The 18,336-nt window shown below is 40.6% G+C and overlaps 1 protein-coding gene across 1 annotated transcript in view; it reads left to right on the top strand.

The window, feature by feature from the left end:
- The first annotated feature begins 221 nt into the window (after nt 1–221).
- loxhd1a (lipoxygenase homology PLAT domains 1a) overlaps nt 222–18,336 on the top strand; it is a 33,225-nt gene continuing 15,110 nt past the window's right edge. The window contains exons 1-21 of the mRNA XM_030743017.1: nt 222–972; nt 4,512–4,626; nt 4,851–4,862; nt 6,261–6,341; nt 8,023–8,207; nt 8,955–9,053; nt 9,211–9,359; nt 9,452–9,575; nt 11,608–11,858; nt 11,935–12,070; nt 12,164–12,324; nt 12,437–12,523; nt 12,971–13,106; nt 13,220–13,374; nt 13,467–13,627; nt 15,456–15,532; nt 15,619–15,815; nt 15,918–16,110; nt 16,219–16,379; nt 16,467–16,803; nt 16,939–17,090. Coding sequence (XP_030598877.1) covers nt 222–972; nt 4,512–4,626; nt 4,851–4,862; nt 6,261–6,341; nt 8,023–8,207; nt 8,955–9,053; nt 9,211–9,359; nt 9,452–9,575; nt 11,608–11,858; nt 11,935–12,070; nt 12,164–12,324; nt 12,437–12,523; nt 12,971–13,106; nt 13,220–13,374; nt 13,467–13,627; nt 15,456–15,532; nt 15,619–15,815; nt 15,918–16,110; nt 16,219–16,379; nt 16,467–16,803; nt 16,939–17,090 — 3,720 coding nt within the window. The remainder of the gene's footprint in view (nt 973–4,511; nt 4,627–4,850; nt 4,863–6,260; nt 6,342–8,022; nt 8,208–8,954; nt 9,054–9,210; nt 9,360–9,451; nt 9,576–11,607; nt 11,859–11,934; nt 12,071–12,163; nt 12,325–12,436; nt 12,524–12,970; nt 13,107–13,219; nt 13,375–13,466; nt 13,628–15,455; nt 15,533–15,618; nt 15,816–15,917; nt 16,111–16,218; nt 16,380–16,466; nt 16,804–16,938; nt 17,091–18,336) is intronic.

Consider the following 18,336-nt stretch of genomic DNA (forward strand, 5'->3'; position numbering starts at 1 on the left):
TGTGTGTGTGTGTGTGTTTGTGTTTGTGTTGAATGGCCATTCTGGCCCAGGTAGGAGACGTCCAGGCAGTCATCCCTTCCTCTGTGTGTCCTTAGTGGCTGCTCCGACCGCACAATCCCAGAACACCTCTGCAGCCAAGGGTCAAATGAATTGTCTTACACCATTAGAAACTCAAGGCAGCACTTACGAAACTAAGGGCCAGGGAAGTAAATGAATAAAAGATGCCATCCGAACAGAAAAAATCCACAGCTTCAGAAGAAACCAAAGAGGTTGATGACGAAGTGGAGGAAACTGAGCCAAAGTTAAAGGAGAAGAGCAATGGTTTGACCCGTGGGGACACCACTAAAAGGGAGAAGAGTCAGAAGAAACACAAGAGCACAGAGAGCTCTGAGAATCAGGAGGTTCCAGAGAAAGTGAAGGCTAAAAAAGAGAGAGACAAGGTAAGAGAGAAAAAGAAGAAAAAGAAAGCAGATGATGATGATGATTGTGAGGCTGAGGCTGAGGCTGGGGCTGTGATTGAAAGCAAAGAAGATGAGGGTGAGCAGAACAACAATGATCTCACAACCCATACCAAAAAGAAGAAATCACAGAAGCTCAAAGAAGAAGTGACTGAGGGAGTGAAGGAGGAAAAGAAGAAAAAGCAAAAGAAATCCTCTGCAGAGAATCCGGAGGGGGAGGCTGAGATGGGCTCCAAGGATAAAAAGTCTAAAGATGGCAAGAAAAAGAAAAAGTCTCACAATGACGACGATGAGGAGCCTTTAATCGAGGAGCAGGAAGAGGAGGAGGAATCAAAGAAAAAGAAGAAGAAGAAAGCAAAAAAGGGGTCTGCAGACAGTGATGAAGATAAAAAGAAGAAGGGGAAAAAATCCAAAAGTAAACAGGTGGACTATGCTGAAATCTACCAGAATGAACTGCTGAACTACCACACAGACTCATCTGATGGATATGAAGATGAATACTTCAAAAAGAAAGGTAAGGACATTGTAGAGTAGACAGAGAAGCCTCACGTGTTGCTTTTAAAAATAAATAAATCTCAGGAACTTGAAATTCAGAACATACAGAGTATATCTGTTGGCGTGTACCACCTGCTCAAACCTTGACTCCAGTTCCCATCAGCTCTGAGCAGGAGCACTCTGGGGAATCCCTCTGTTATTGTTCTGGGTGAAAGCTCAGTTATGTTCTACATGAATGGCGCCAAACAGAGGCTCAAGGGCAGACGGGTTGCTGGGTGCCATCCCAGTCCCAGGGGCTGGGAACACAGTCAGGGCCAGAGTTGGGGCTGGGAGCCAGAGGAGCTTTTTAGAGCAGATCAGAGGCCCACAGAATGATGTTAGTAAACTCTACAAGATTGATTTTTGTTGTTCTTTTAGTGTTTGTTGTAATGTTAACAATATCAGATTTAGTTTATTTCTGAATGTATTTGCAAAAGCTCACTTATAGTATATTTGATTTCAGACCAGCTGCAGCAACTGCAACCCGAGAACTTAATTCTTACATTTAAGCACCCACTTGTTTAGTACACGCATGCTGTATTAAAAATGATTTGAATAAGAAAGCTGCTACTTGCAGTAACAACAACAAAGTTCTTTATCTGTTTCCACCTAAAAACCTCCATAAAATGTATTTCATAAAGTAACTGATTTCCTTTAAGCGCTCGATCATCCTGTAGATTATAAAAGGAGCATTAAGTATTATTGTCTATTGTAGTGGTGAAACACTGCTACAGTAAGCACATCTTTGTTACCTAACTGGCTCACTCAGGTTTCTGACACTCCAAGGAGTTTATCACGGTTCAGTCTTACCTGTCTGATTTTATCAGGTGTCTCTCTTTCTCTTTAAGCCGGTTTTAATGCCTCACCTCACTGTTAATTAGGTCTCAGACTGGCTTTGGTCAAGTTGCTCTTTATCAGATCTGTACATTTCCTTTCCCCATCTTCTGGAAGTTTTTAAGCTGTCCTTTTGCCATCTAGCTCTTGCTTTCTTGTGTAGCGTTTGGAGATGAATTATTTTCATATTCTATTAATATAAAACCTAACATTGACTCCTTTAGTCCATCATGACTTTTTTAGGACTTTTCCTCATAGAACATTGGATACACTGCAGCACAGGTGTCAAATTCATTGTCGTCTAGTCTAGTAGCAACATACGTCCTAATTTTTAAATACGCTGTTCAACAAAATTAAGGGAAGAACAGTTCATATGTTAAACAAAGCTCCTGACAGGACTGTTAGAAAAAGACTGAACAGAAAGTATATTCAGGTATATGAAAGTAAATGATTAAGTACTGAGTTTAGCAGTTCATATTTACAAATAGATTTTTATAGTAAATTATTGTGGTTCAACAGATACTGCATAGAAGTGTCTCTATTTTATACATTAAATTTATTTCATTCAATATTGATAAAGATATCTGACATAGGAAACAGAGAGATGAGACAACTGAGAGATGAATGAATGATGGAAAGATTGATGACAGTGATTAAACCAGTACAAGAGGAAATGGGTTATGGTTCTTGTGCTCTGCAGCTTTACTCTTCAAATAGCCTCCCAGTTTGAAGTCAGTGTGTTGTACAGTTATTGAGACACTGAAAGCGTGACAGACAGACAAATGGATGACAGAAAAGTGAAAAAGTTAAGTTTAGTCCCTGCCTGTTGGCAGGCAACACAAAAACTTCATACCAGCTGTTGAGCATAGTGATGGAGGGGCAATGATTTGGGCTTGTTTTGCAGCCCCAGGACCCAGGTACCTTGGAGTCACTAAGTGGACCATGAACTCCTCTGTATACCAAAGTGTACCAAATGTGATGCCATTTATCCAGCAGCAAAGCTTGACCCAAATGCAACAGAACAATGATCCTAAGCACAGCAGCAAATCTACAACAGAATGACTGGAAAAGAAAAGAATCAATGTGTTGCAGGAGCTCAGTCAAACTCAACCCAATTGACATGCTGTGGTGTGACCTTAAGAGAGCTGTGCACAAAGAGATGTCCGCAAAACTCAATGAAGTGAAGCAACACTGTAAAGAAGAGTGGGCCAAAATTGCTTCACAATGATGTGAGAAACCGATGAAGTCATACACAAAATGATGACTTCACCTGCTAAAGGTGACTCCACAAGCCACTGAATCATGGGGTGTACTTCGTTTTTCACCGGGCTGTATATGTATAATATATATTTCTCTAAATCAATCACATTTAATGAACCAGCCATTTAGGAAACAGATGATGAACAACCTGCAGTATCTTAAAGACTATTTTTTGTGCACAAATACATTGAAAAGCCCCAAAAGTATATCCTCTTTAAAGCAATCAACTAATCTATTTCTGGAGGGACTGGCATCTATTTTTGTTCTTTTCTGATTAAGTTTTCTGAATCACTAGTTGCACCCTAGTGAGAATAAATACATGACAGCTACCTCAGCAGCACAAAAAAGCAAACACTGTGTTGCTTCGTAAATCATTGTCTTCAGTAATCAGTGTCTTCAGCCTCCGTGGCTGGACACTGATTACAGATGTTGGCAGAGGTCAGGTAAGGATCAAGCACGCATGATTTTTTTTCCCTCCTGGAAGACTGGGGTCCAACCATGATTCATGTTGACTTGTTTAGGTTGAGGAACCTTTTCAAAGAGTTAGTGGTGACACACTATGTGTACCATGCTTTTTAAAGCTGGGTGTAAGTAGCTATACTGGCTGTTTCATCCCTGGGTTGGTAGACATTTGTCTCAAAGCCCCATACTTTCAAGTTAATGTAATATATACATTGTAATCTCAAAACAGAAGAAAAAACATTTAGATACATTAAAGTGGCCGAACTAAAGTGTCACCATTGTATAGCCTTTTAAACTTTATATATAAGCTATAAAATTATCAGCAACATCCTTTTGAAATCTCCTCCAAAACTACAGATTTTTGTTCAGATTGTTAAGACATAGACTATAAAAATTTTTTTGTGCATTAAATTAAAGTATTACTTGTAGGAAAATGGACATTTTGATCTGATACTGAATTTGAATGTAAAGCTGAGGGAACTTTAGAGCAGTCGACTTATCCTGTACCATAGTTCATAGTAATCCACAAAATTCAAAGGGTGTTTCTTGAGGAGAAGTCGAGGGATCACCGGTGATTAGGATTTATTTTCTGCACGCCAGGATTTTGTTCTTAGGCTGATACCACGTCTCTTCTCCTCCATGCAAACATTATGAATGTCACCACCTCAGGTAGATTTTACAGATGTCTGAAATGTGAGAGAGGATTGGCTGGAGTATCATGCCAGACATGGATTCGTTGCAGTTTCGCCGCATTGAATTCCCTGGCAACTGTGCATGGAAGGAAACATAATGCTCCACGTTTATAGATTATTGGATGCTGTCTGAGGATGTGACTTTGTGTTTGTCCTTTAGTTCAAATTTTTATTCATTAAATTTGTCTATTAGTTATAGATATAATGGAATTTATGTTTTTGTTTCCTAAATGCCTCATTACAACAGTCTCCATTCTTCTCTCTCTTTCAGTGTATGAGGTGGTTAGTGTCACTGGTGATGTAAAAGGAGCCGGGACAGATGCTAATGTATTTGTTACCCTTTTTGGAGACTTTGGCGTCACACCCAAGGTTCACCTGGCGAGCAAGTGAGTTTAACTTGTTCATGCTGGTGTTATTGAACTCTTTTGATGAATATGCTTTTTTTCTAGAGTCTAAATCAGATCTCAGTGACTTTCTGTGTTCTCACCATTATATCATGTTTTATGTGTTCTTTCTCAGTTTATATAATCAGCACGCTTTGCCAGTTTAGCACCTTTTCAGTGTCAGCTGTTAACCTTTTAATCTTTTCTATTCTTCTCCGATCCTTCAGCACAGAAAAGAGGTATTTTAAAAAACAAACAAACTGCAAAACAGTGGTTATGATCCTGTTCTTGTGTTGGGTTGTATTGTCAATATAACGCTGTATGTGAGAGAGTTCCTGTTCAACAATAACCTGATGTCCAAAGAACCAGTGAATCCAGATAAAATGAGTTTGAACACCAGCACCTTCAACAAGTTACTGACCTGTAAATTCTCTGATGTCAGAGCAACAGAGCATATTTACAACAGAGGTTTGTTTGTAAAGCAGGAATACCTCTTATATACAGCACATAAGTGTTGGACACAGGATATCCGGAGTAAGGAGGAACTATGTGACATGGCTGGTCTTCGTTTCTATTTAGAGATAAATGAAAGAAGACCACGATGTCATTTCTGAGGATGATCAAATGACTCTCAGGGGATCTTAGCAGCAGGCTTCCTTTATCTCTGCACACATTGATTGACAGATCTGATTACCTGTGAAGTGTAACAGATATACCATCTTATTGTCAACCACTCTGGACCATGTCACCCACAGCTTGTGGTGGTCTTATTCATTTGCGCCGCTTCAGACAGCATTGCCATGTATTAACTATCTCCCTGCTGTATGACTCTAGCTTTGCTTAGCTGATGAGCTACATAAACAGATGTTCATGAGCCCCTTTTGGTGACATAATACACAAACAGCATCGTAAGGAGTTTCACCTTACTCCGATATGTGTTAGGTCCTGCCTGTATTGTGTTATCATCACTTAAAACTTTACAGCATGATACAGGTAAGGAGGGTTGCTATGTCTCCAAGAATATTTGCCCTACTAATCAGTGAGGCAGATTAAAAAATGCAACTCTTTGGAAATTCAGTGTAATTATCAAACATATTCAAATTGCATGAATTCCAAAGTTTGCAGTGGTCTTTGGTTTTCCCCCATAATCAGTTTCTCCCCATCATTCTCTTGCAGGTGATTTAACATGGAGAATAAGGGTATGCATTCATGTGTGTTGGACAGTATTTTAGTCTTGGCAGTTTATTGCAGTATAATGACTCTGCACACCTTATTTTGTGAGCCTTGCATTGCCTGCCAGCTGAATATTGCAGGAGATGAGAACAGATGGAGATATGGGTCAGACACAAAGGCAGGTGTACTCTGTTAAAGGAAAAAAGGGTATCTGATTCACGATGTTTCACAGAGGGGGTCTGCTGTGGTCACAGGCCTCTGTGAGGGGTAAAAGCACATGAGGTGGAGGAGGAGTTAGAGGTGAAGTGGCTGAACCTCAAGAAGGTCTGCTATGAGACCACCAGGGTATCCTAAATCTGGTTAAGGGATGCAATTTACTGTTCCAGAGTTCAGATGATTTGTCTCCCTGAACTGGGATACTTGGAGCATTGTCCTGATATTTTTCACGTTTTCACATTTTACAGAAGCCGGACTGCATTTGAGAAGAATAAGACTGATGTTTTCCGAATCAAAACGCACAACGTGGGGCCTCTAAAGAAGCTGAGGTAGTGTATGGCCAATAAAAATCTAAACAGTTGTCTGTGATAACTCAAACTCATATACTCATATTACAGCACTATAATACAGCACTGTAATACCCTTTTGCTGTGTCTCTTGGATTAAATACCCAGAATGCACAGCTACAGGTCACTGACAACATCACAGCTTATGCTTCATAGTTAAGCATACCTCACGCAGCATAACAGCAGCTTTCTGAGAGGATCCCACAGGAACGTTTCTCACTGTGCTGTGGGCCATCAAAGGGTTTCAGCCAGTGACAGAAGGTTAAGCCCCATCTGCTGTTCGGAGTGTCTTTCTCTCTAGAGGAGGCAGTGTTACATCACAGTCACCAGGCATGAACTCTGAAATCAGGCAACCAGATTTAAACACTGCTTTGTCAGGAATTGCTAAAAATTAGGGATGCTACACAATGGATTAGAAACTTTTGAAGAGTTTGTTTCTTTTTCATGAGCATGTCACACAGACACAGTTTTCTCATCTGTCATGGAGGAGATCCTCAGTTAAGGTGGTACACCTAACTGCTATTTTTTGAGGTCAAGGTCAGTCAGCTTTAAACAATTCAAGAAGTATGACAAATGCTACAAATAAACTCCTAAGAGCTACTGAACTTGGATGTGAGATCTATTTCCACTTCTAAGTGATCCAACAATTGCTGTAGATATTATTGAAAGCTGTAGACTTTGCCAAGAGAGCATGAATGCATACAGTAATTCGAATGCTATTTGTCAGAGTGTGCTGAGGTTGGGACCCAAATGCAAAGAGGCAGTGAGGCAGAGATTAACAAAGAGAGAGCTGTTTATTCAGCAAATATAGGTCAACAGAGCAATCAAAAAATAAATCCAAACAAAGAAACTAAATTTAGACAGCACAGGGAAACGTGCCAGGAAGCAAGCAGGGAACAGGTCAACACAACAAGCAAACTGAGGCTTTAAATACACACACAAGGTGATTATGAAGATCTGAAACATAAGCGCAACAAGACACAGGTGAAACTAATCAAGGATCATGAGACAGGGGAAGTTAAATAACTACCAAAATAAAAAAGGAAGTCACTAACTAAGCAAAGAGACCCTGACTTACTTAAACTTGACACAGAAGGACACACGGGTAAGGCTACCAAAATAGCACGACTATACAAAACAACCGCTAAGCAGGATACTAATAGAAATGAACAGGAACTGAAACAAAGAACTAAAGTTCAAGATACTAAGGAATGTGAACATCAAACATAAAACAATAAATATAATATAAGAGCACTCAAATCTCCACATCCAAAATTCAGGACCATGATGCTATTTGACGGTGTAGTAAAAGCAGATCTAAAACGGAACTGGGAACACTGAGACTTTTCTACTCATGCCCTGATGTTTGTTAGAGGTTATCAATATACACTATATGGACAAAAGCTTTGAGCCCCACCTCTTGAGCTTTTAATTCAGGTGTTTTCAGTCTCATTGCCGCAGGTGTATAAATTCAAGGTATTCAACATTCAACTGTAAGTGTTATTACTGCACAGTAGAAGCATTTAGGAACCACAGCAGACATTCAAACAGGCTAAAAAAACCAAAACAAATGAGAATAGCAAATCATCTGATATGATAGCCTCATTTGATAATGCCTCCAGGCTGCATTCGTGTCAGGTTCTGAATCTGCTGAGTTCCCCAGGATCGAGCACGACAACACGGGGATGAGCGCCAGCTGGTTCTTGGACAGAGTGGTGGTGACCGACATGAACCGGCCCCATCTGCGTTTTTATTTCGCCTGCAACAACTGGCTGAGTCGGGAGGAGGGCGACAACCTGTTTGTCAGGGACCTGCTGGGCAGCATGAACCCCATGGATGTTCCAAAATGTAGGTCAATCCAGGACAAACACATAATAAGCAGACCAAACTGTTCACAAAGGTTAAAACAAAATAACAACTGGGTACAGTTCCAAATACCTCCTCCACATGTCAGAGAAACCCCGGGGATTAAAAAATGATGTCCAAAAGCCAAATATCATGTAATCCCTCTATAGTTTGGTTCTCATTAGAAAGAGCTCTAGTCTCTATTGCTTTCTTCTTGGGATCAAATTGGTCATTCATTTTAAATACTAATTTTTCTAAATGAGATATATGCCTTATGGTCAGGTATTTCTCAAGTTTTTTTTTAAGTGTTAGAGTCATGTGTCTGGCCAGTTGTACACAACTAGCCTAGTGTTTTAGATAGTGTTTCAGGTTGTAAATGAATTCCACTAGAGTGTAATCCTCAGGTACACCAGCCCATGTGTTCTCTGTGGCAATGTGATCCAACATCTCAGTGCCTGCAGTCAGTCAAGCAGAGCACTGTGAACCTGAGGCTCACGTAAAGACAAGGAGGGTGCTGTGCTGTGAAGGAGTGGTCAGAGCAATTTAACTGTAATGAACAGACACACACTGTTATGAATATTTTAAAATGGAAGTAATCTGAGTGTCAAAGAACAAGGAACCTTTCTTATGAGAATCTAATTATGACTCTGTGGCAGAAATAGCATTTATTAAACTTTTAGTTCTTCTTGTGTGTTACTTACATACCTAGAAGATTTCTTGACTCTGTATTTCATATCCCATGTTCTGCAGTGAATAAATACATTGTGAGCGTGTTCACTGCTGATATGAAGGGAAGTGGGACTGATGCTGATGTGTTCCTGAATATCTTTGGAGTGAATGGTGACACAGGTAGGGTGGACACAAAGGGTTTTTTAGATAAGGTTTGTTGACAACGAATGTAAAGCTGCATGGTCTATAAAATATTTCAGAAGATAACACTGTAAGTGTGTGTGTGTGTGTGTGTGTGTGTGTGTTTCTCATTGCAAAACCGTGTTTATTATCAAAGGAGAGAGAAGACTGGACAGTGACAAAAACAACTTTGAACGAGGGTCAGAGGACAAGTTTACAATAGAGGCCCCAAACCTCGGGAGGCTGAGGAAAATCACTATTGGTCACAACAACAGAGGCTCTTCAGCCGGATGGTTTCTGGATAAGGCATGTAAAACCAGCACATGGAAACATCATCTGCTAAGATGTATACAGGTACATATAAAACACTGACGATAGTGTGCAATGTTTGTCTATAGGTGGTCATAGATGACATGGGGAACAAAGAACTGTATGAGTTCCCAGTGAACCGCTGGTTTGCCATGGATGAAGATGATGGCAAAATACAGAGAGATGTGTTGGTCGGATCCATGCAACCAATGGGTGAGAAAAAAATTTTGAGCCATTTTTCCAGGGTAAATGTAAATGAAATGTAACTGAGATTGCAAATATATCAAATTTTGCAAAATTACTGTGCAAAAATACTTTTTGGACCTGTGTGTGTGCATTCAGCTTGAAGTGCTTGGAGGGTGTTTCGTCAGAGACGGCCAGTTTTTACACATTTCTTGACATTTTTAGAACTGCAGAATTTTAACAACACTGTTTAACCTGTAATGTCGTATCAATTATTTGTGTTCCCATATAGAGATGGTTTAGAAGCAATACTGAAATTCTATAAAATTTCATTCACACTCATGGTAAAAAGAAAGTACTTCCTCTGTCAGTTTTCAGGTTTTACATATCAGGACATAAAAAAAGATCTAGTAATTTCCAGGTCTTAAAATGTCATAAATTCAACCTGAGATAAACAATAACACACGACATATTACATTGTGTCATTTTTTTATTTAACAAAAACTAAGTCACAATACAGAACCAGTGTGTAAAAAAACTACATACACCCCATGATTTGGTAGACTGCAGAACCACCATTAGCAGCAATAACTTGGAGTAATTGTTTCCTTTATAATTTTATCAATCTCTCACATTATTGTAGAGGAATTTGGCCCCTTCTCTATTATGTTGTTGAGGTCTGGGCTTTTCTGGGCCTTTTCATCGCCTTAATTCTTCTCTTTTCCAGCCATTCTGTTGTAGATTGGCTGCTGCGCTGGGATCACTATCCTGTTGCATGACCCAGTTTCAGCCAAGCTTTAGCTGTTGGACAGATGGGCTCAGTTTTGACTCTAGGATAGTTTTATATTCAAAGGAGTTCACGATCAATTCAGTGACTGCAAGGTGTCCAGTTCCTGTGGCTTCAAAACAAGCCCAAATTATCACCACCGTGCTTGACAGCTGGTATGAGGCATTTGTGCTGATATGCTGTTTGCTTTTTGCCAAGTGTAACGCAGTGCATTCTGGCCAAACATCTCCCCTTTGGTCTCCAGAGGACATTGTTTCAGAAGTCTTGGTTTGTTCAGATGCAACTTTGTAAACCTAAGCCGAGCTGCCATGTTCCTTTTAGAGAGAAGAGGCTTTCTCCTGGCAACCCTTCCAAACAAGCCACACTTGTTCAGCCTTTAACATTTAACATGCAAACTGAGACTTGTAGAGTCTGCGATCTAGCTTGTTTGTGGTTTCTCTGACCTTGGGATAAAGCCACTGGGATTTTCATTCCTGGGAAGATTGTGGCAGCTGTCTTGAAATTTTCCACCTGTGACGCATTCTCACTGTAGAAAGATTGTTTGGAAATAGCTTTATAACCTTTCACAGATTGATGGACAGTAACAGTCGCTTCTTCAAGATTACTGCTGATGTCTTTCTTCCTTGACACTGTGCTAAGACACACCTGAATACTCCAGACCAGCAAACGGCCAAAACGTTGATCACACCTGCAGATCAATTAATCAAGCGCCTTATCAGCATCTGGCTGTTACTTACCCTCTTAATTCCTATGGAAGCAGTAAGGGCGTACTTAGTTTTTCTCACACTGCGTCAGCATTTTGGCTTAGTTTAAAAAAAAAACAAAAAAAACAAGTAATGACAATTTTTACATAAAATTATGTTTACATAATTTTAAGACTTGATAAGCACCAGATTATTTTTATTATGCCTCAAACACATAGTGTTCGCTGTCACTGTAGGAAAACAAATAAAACATAAACTCCTGCAAAAATGTAGAAGGGATGAATATTAATGCTGGACCTATAATGATCAGTAACCTACACCAGCATCTTTTGCCATGTTCTGTAGAGCTTTGTTGCTCTTGAAAACCTACTGCACATTATTTTCTCAGCTAGCAGAGTGAATACCTTGTGAATATAGTGGAGCATTTAGCCACCGAAGAACCATGACATCAGGAGTTTAAGTAGAGACTATCAGCAGAGATTAAAATGATGACGATGATGATGTCAGTCTTAATTTCAGTGTTAAGACTTTGGGCCAAAAATATGTCATGCATTTTCCTTTTTCTACTTAGGAATCATATACAATGTCCAAGTGATGACTGGCAATGTGAGGGGTGCGGGGACCAACTCTAAGATCCACATGGTCATGCATGGAGCTAAAGGCTTGAAAAACAGTGGCAAAGTGTTCCTCGAGGGTGGTGCTTTTGAGCGTGGTCTCATTGACATTTTCAATGTAGAGATTTGTGAACTGATGAGCCCACTCAGCAGGGTCACCATCGGGCATGACAATGGTGCAGTTGGTGCTGGATGGTACTGTGAAAAGGTACTTTTTTTTGTTTTCTCAAGTGGGTACAAAGTGATTCTCAGTGTCATTCATCCATCAACCATTTCTCTTCCAGGTAGTTATATACTGTCCATTCACGGGGATAGAGCAGACATTTCCGTGTGGGATGTGGCTGGATGAGGATGAGGGAGATGGGCTGATTGAGAGGGAGCTGTATGAGATGGTCTCTCTCAGGCAGAAAAAACAAAAAAGTGGGTGGCTTTATTCAAGCTTTATTCCATGAATAAAACAGAAAACCACTTTACATACACACAGTGAGTCACAGTGAGTGTATTTCCATTTAGAGTACCCTTGGTCACTGTGGATTTGGACCTCAGATGTAAAGGGGGCAGGCACAGATGCCCAGGTATTCCTGCAGATCTATGGAGAGAAGGGAAAGTCTGATGAGCTCAAACTAGAGAACAACTCAGACAGTTTTGAACAGGGTCAGGTCGATAAATTCATGGTAAGCCTCGACATCATCTGGTAAACTGAATGCAATCGCTGATTTCATTGTTAATTAAAGTTCTTTAAAAAAGCAACCTTTTTGATTGTTTTACATTTTGGGATCACTGTAGATTGAAATGGCAGACATAGGAAGACTGCTGAAACTGCGGATCTGGCACGAGAAGAGACATCCATTCGCTGGCTGGCATTTAGCAAAGGTGAAACTCATTGCTCTGTCTGTCTGAATTGTCAGTATAAGCTGTTAATTCTGTTATAAAGTGTCACTTCTGAGCATTGAGTCTGGCACTGAGCTAGTGTTACTTCCACTATGGATGTTGAAACATTTGGATCAGTTTACCACTTTGGAACAGACTGAAATATCTCAACATTTTTAGTTCTTTGCCTTTAAATCACTGGACTTTTTTCAGTGAAAACTTAAATGATGAATTGCTTTAACTTTTTTTTTTTTCTTTTCAGTTTAGCGCCATCTAACAAATGCTCACATGCTATTTGGTAAAAACCAAGATGTTTAACATGTAAACATTGATGCAAGCTTCACAGGCATGCTAGCATGACAGAGTCGAATTGTCTGGGAAAATAAATACTGTCATTGCTGCAGTCTTGTCTGAAAGGAAAGTTAAGAACCAAATTATGATTTTCTGCAGGTCACCTTGCTCAAGACACTAACCAAGGAGAAATATTCATTTGAATGTGGCCGTTGGCTTGACATCAATGAAGATGACAATGAGATTGTCAGAGAGCTTCCAGCGACAGGAGCAACTATTGATGAGCCACTGGCCTGTAAGAGACACACTGAACACATGTTCACAGTCAGTGATACTTTCACAACAGTATGCATTGAGTGAATGCAGCTTCTGTTTGTGATATGTGTCTTTCTCCATTCGCTTCTTCAGTGATTAAGTATAGAGTCACCATCTGCACAGGAAATGTCAGCGGCAGTGGCACCGATGCCAGCGTCTTCCTCAATATTATCGGTGATTTGGGTGACACAGGGGAGCGACTCATGATTATGAGCAAAAACAATGTTAACAAATTTGAAAAGGGAAACGTGAGTGCATTAATAAACAGAAATTAAGTAAATATTGTATGTAAAATGCACCGCAATCGTCTTTACCTGGTTGTCTCTTTGTCTTCCTGTAGCACGATGAGTTCCTGATTGAGTCCGTGTTCTTGGGCCAGGTGCGTAGGGTCCGTGTGGGTCATGACGGCCGTGGTGGAGGCTGTGGTTGGTACCTGGATAAGGTGATGGTCAGGGAGGAGGGCCAGCCAGAGACCGCGGCCACTCAGTTTCCTTGTTTCAGGCAAGACAATCCTTTCCAAATGACTTAAATGCCAGGCTGACATTTGTGAAGACAGATTATTAATCTCATTGCCAATACATGCTAAATATTAAACTAAAGGCAGAAACTGGAAGCAGAGGGCTTCTGTCTCTCTAATCAGAACCTTTTATTCTTTCTCCTTTGGACACCTATAGAGGTAACCCTTGTTTCTCTTTTCTGAACTGAGCAGTTTCTCTCATATTTCAGTCCTGCTTCCAGAGCAAAATAACTGGCTGTGCGTCAGAAGTTAGCGAGGGTGATCTCTGCCTACACAGCTTACTATAACCTATTGTAATGGTTGTCAAACCACATCTTTATTGATATATACTGAGGTGTTGAAGTTTGTCATTAAAGGTACAGGAGATGTCATCAAATCTTTATGGGGGAAAGATTTAAAGCTATCTATTCACATGTTATTTCAGTAAAAATTTTAAAATGCTAAGCTATGGTGTTTTAGTTAGCTGTGCAAGATTATTTAGTGGCTGGTTGGAGATACCTTTAAATATTGATCTAAAGCTACATTACTGTACATTTTTGCAGTTATTTAATAGAAAAAAAGAAAGTTGTACTCATAAATATACATGATTTAGTATGCAATTATGTTTCTCATAAAGATGTGTAAATTCATAAACTTACTCCACCAGTTTACGGAAGCGATCTCGAGTTCAGTGCATTTTATGTATGTGGTCACATACACAGTACCCCTTATAAGCTACTCTTAATTTAAAGATCACACATACTGTAGCTCTTTCAAACTATATATGACCATTTAACATTTGTACATGTCTATTTTCATCATCTCTGTCTCTTTATGTCTTTCTCCTCCCTCATTTCCATCTTATGCTCTTCCTCCTCACCTCAAACTCCATCTCCTGAGCTTGAATCCCAAAAGAAAATGTAATTGTAACTTTTATACAATGTCATTTTGCATTAGCTGTGCAGTTAAACTGATAAAATGGTTTAGGTAAAATGTAGGGGTTGTGGTTATCCATCCATCCATCCATCCATCCATCCATCCATCCATCCATCCATCCATCAATCAAATTCAATGGCAGCTCCATTTTCAACATCCACTATCTCTCCTCTACATTGGTCTTCTTATGTCCCTCTTTGCTTGAAAAAAAAAACTTCTTATGCTTTTATATGTTTTATATACAGAAATTTTGTAGTGCCCATATACCTCTAATTAACTTAGGCTGAAACCCACACAGACACAAGCTAGCCAGACAAAAGTCTCCCGACAGCTCTTAATCCCTCTTCAATGTTGTAAATTGACCGCTCCTACCTTCACTAGTTCTCCAGTGGCTCGTGTGTAAATAGTTACACAGCTGATGGACAAGTTTGCAATTACAAATGGAGACTAAGTGCATGTGGTCAGCTCTGCACGTCTAATGGAGGTGCCAAACCACAAGGCTGAGGTGCAGTGTTACCTCATCCTGTCTGCCTGATTTGCCAATGAGGCAAAGTTGCTTCCAACACAGAAACAATGTGGAACCAGCAACATGAATAATCTTTGGCCACTTAAATGTTTTGTGATTATAATTATTAATTTAAAGATTAGGCTTTTTAACTGGAAAATGTTACTGTTAAAATTAAAGTCTAGTCAGTGAACATTATTTTTCCTTCAGCTTCTTGAATTGAATCCTAAGGTTCTGTCAGTCTTATATAATTCTTCCAGTCAAGGTATAAATACACAAGTAATCTTTTTACCGCGTATTTCCATTTTCAGGGACACTGAAGTGTGTAGAAAGGTCATGCTCATTCTGCTTTCATACTCTTGTGGTACATTTACATCTGTGTTTCTCTGCAGGTGGTTGGACCGTAATGAGGATGATGGACAGATTGTCCGTGAGTTAGTTCCAGCGGGAGATGGCCTGCGTCTCTTTAGTGAGTGCATAAAGAACATTAAAAAAAACCCCCAAGTGTTTCTTTATGCAGAGATCATTTTTTAAAGCACCTTTTTCACTCCTCAGATGTCAGCTACCAGATAGCAATCAAGACAGGCAACGTGAATGGGGCCAGCTCCGACTCCAAGGTGTTTGTCAAGCTGTACGGGGAGAAGGGTGATACTAGCAAGGTGATATTGGCAGTCTCTGACAATGACCTCAGGAACTACTTTGAGACAGGGCGCACGGACATCTTTACCCTTGAAACCTCTGACATTGGGCAGGCAAGTTCACAAAACTTGTACTGTATATAATTAAAAAGAGATGTTCAGACATTTATTTATGTTCCCTGACCGGATTTTGTCCTTGTATTCTGATGCTTGCAGATCAACCGACTTCTGATCGGTCACACTAACGAGGGCCTGCGAGCTGGATGGTTTCTGGACAGTGTGCAGATCTCTGTGCCAAATCATGGGAAGCAGTACATGTTCCCAAGTCACAGGTGGCTCTGCAAAGATGAAGCTGATGGAAAGGTGGAGGTGGAGCTCTATCCCAGTGAGACGTTGGACATTGAACAATGTAAATTGCACAAACTAAAAAAAAAAAAAAATAGTGTACAGTCAGAATTCATATTTTTAAAAGCACTCGGCACTTTCTCATAATGCCTAATCCTTTTCCCTCAAACAGTGATCAACTATGAAGTAACAGTGGTTACAGGTGACGTGCGTGCAGGTGGAACCAACGCTAATGTCTTCTGTCAGATCTATGGATATGAAGGAAAAACTGAAGTTCTGTCTCTTAAAAGTCGCTCCAACAATTTTGAACGTGGTACCACTGACATCTTCAAGGTCTGTATTAACACGGCTTAGCTTATGTCAACATCTGTTGGAGACTGAAGTTCCTGGTTTGACTGTTGTTTTATGCCTACAACCCAGATCGAAGCTCAGGATGTCGGTAAGATCTATAAGATACGTATCTACCATGATGGGAAGGGTATTGGAGATGGCTGGTTCCTGGAGACAGTGGACATCAAGCGCCTGACAATGGCTATGGTGCAGGTTGAGGTGAAGAAAGAAGAGACAAACAAAAAAGACAAGAAGAAGGATAAGAAAAAGAAGAAGAAAGAAGAGGAGGAAGAGGTAGAGATAGTTGAGGAGCTGCAGGAAGTGGTGGAGACATTTATTTTCCCTTGTAACCGCTGGCTGGCCAGGGACGAGGAGGATGGGGAGATTGTGGTCGAGTTGCTGGCTGAGGACAGTGAAGACTTGGAGAGTAAGTAGAGCGTGAATATAGTATGCTGACTCACTGATATCTGCTGCTGCTGAAGCCTGCAAGGCGAAAATCAGGCAAATACCCCCATATGAATTTTTATAATGTCACTGATGATTTACTGTGTTTCTCTGACAGTGAATTCATATGAGGTACATGTGTTCACTGGGACGATGTGGGGGGCAGGGACAGATGCCAATGTGTACATCGACATCTACGGAGAAACTGGCGACACAGGGGAGCGACAGCTCAAGAAATCCAACAGTCTAAACAAATTTGAGAAAGGCCAGGTAAACTTGGTTTGCTGAAAATCTGAAGGAAATCCATCTACTAATATTTGACTTACACACTGCTCAAAAAAAAATTTAAGAAACATTAAAGAAACAATTTTTTGTTCTCAATGGAAACAAAAAAAAAAAATGCTGGATGTCTGTACTGATATGGACTGGGCAATGTGTTAGGAACGAAAGGATTCCACATCATTTGATGGAAATAAAAATGATCAATCTACAGAGGGCTGAATTTAAAAACACCCCAAAACTCAAAGTTAAAAAAATGATGCAGCAGGCTAGTCCATTTAACTGAAATTTCATTGCAGCAATTAAAAAATATATGCAGTAGTTTTTATGGCCCCCACATGCTCCCAGGTCACCATCAGTCATTGTTCATTCTGAAAAATGTTACAGATCTGGATCAGGGCATCACTGAGCTCCTGGACAGTCTGAGGTGCAACCTGGTACTGTCAGATAGACTGAAACATAATGTCCCATAGGTGTTCTATTGGATTTAAGTCAGGCAAGCGTGGGGGCTAGTCAATGGTATCAATTCCTTCATCCTCCAGGAAATGCCTGCATACTCTTGCCACATGAGGCTGGGCATTGTCATGCACCAGGAGGAACCCAGGACCCACTGCACCAGCGTAGAGTCTGACAATGTGTCCAAGGATTTCATCTTGATGCCTAACGGCAGTCAGGATACTGTTGCCTAGCCTGTAGAGGTCTGTGTATCTCTCCATGGATGTGCTTCCCCAGACCATCACTGACCAACCACCAAACCGATCATGCTGAACAGCGTTACAGGCAGCACAATGTACTCCACGGCTCCACCAGACCTTTTTATGTCTGTCACATGTGCTCAGGCTGAATCTGCTCTCATCTATGAAAAGCACAGGACCTGCCAGTTCTGATATTCTATGGCAAATGCCAGTTGGGCTCCACAGTGCCTGGCCCATTAGAGGATGTCAGTCCCTCAGGCCACCCTCACGAAGTCTGTTTCTGATTGGTTGGTCAGAGACATTCACACCAGTGACCTGCTGGAACTCATTTTGTAGCTCTGGCAGTCCTCATTCTGTTCCTCTTTGCACAAAGGAGCAGATACCAGTCCTGCTGATGGGTTAAAGACCTTCTATGGCTCTGTGCAGTTCTCTTAGAGTAACTGCCTGTTTCGTGGAATCTCCTCAGTGCTCTTGAGACTGTGCTGGGAGACACAGCAAACCTTCTGGCAATGACACGTATTGATGAGCCATCCTGAAGGAGC

Source organism: Archocentrus centrarchus, chromosome 12, assembly GCF_007364275.1.
Source record: "Archocentrus centrarchus isolate MPI-CPG fArcCen1 chromosome 12, fArcCen1, whole genome shotgun sequence".
Taxonomy (NCBI): Eukaryota; Metazoa; Chordata; class Actinopteri; order Cichliformes; family Cichlidae; genus Archocentrus; species Archocentrus centrarchus.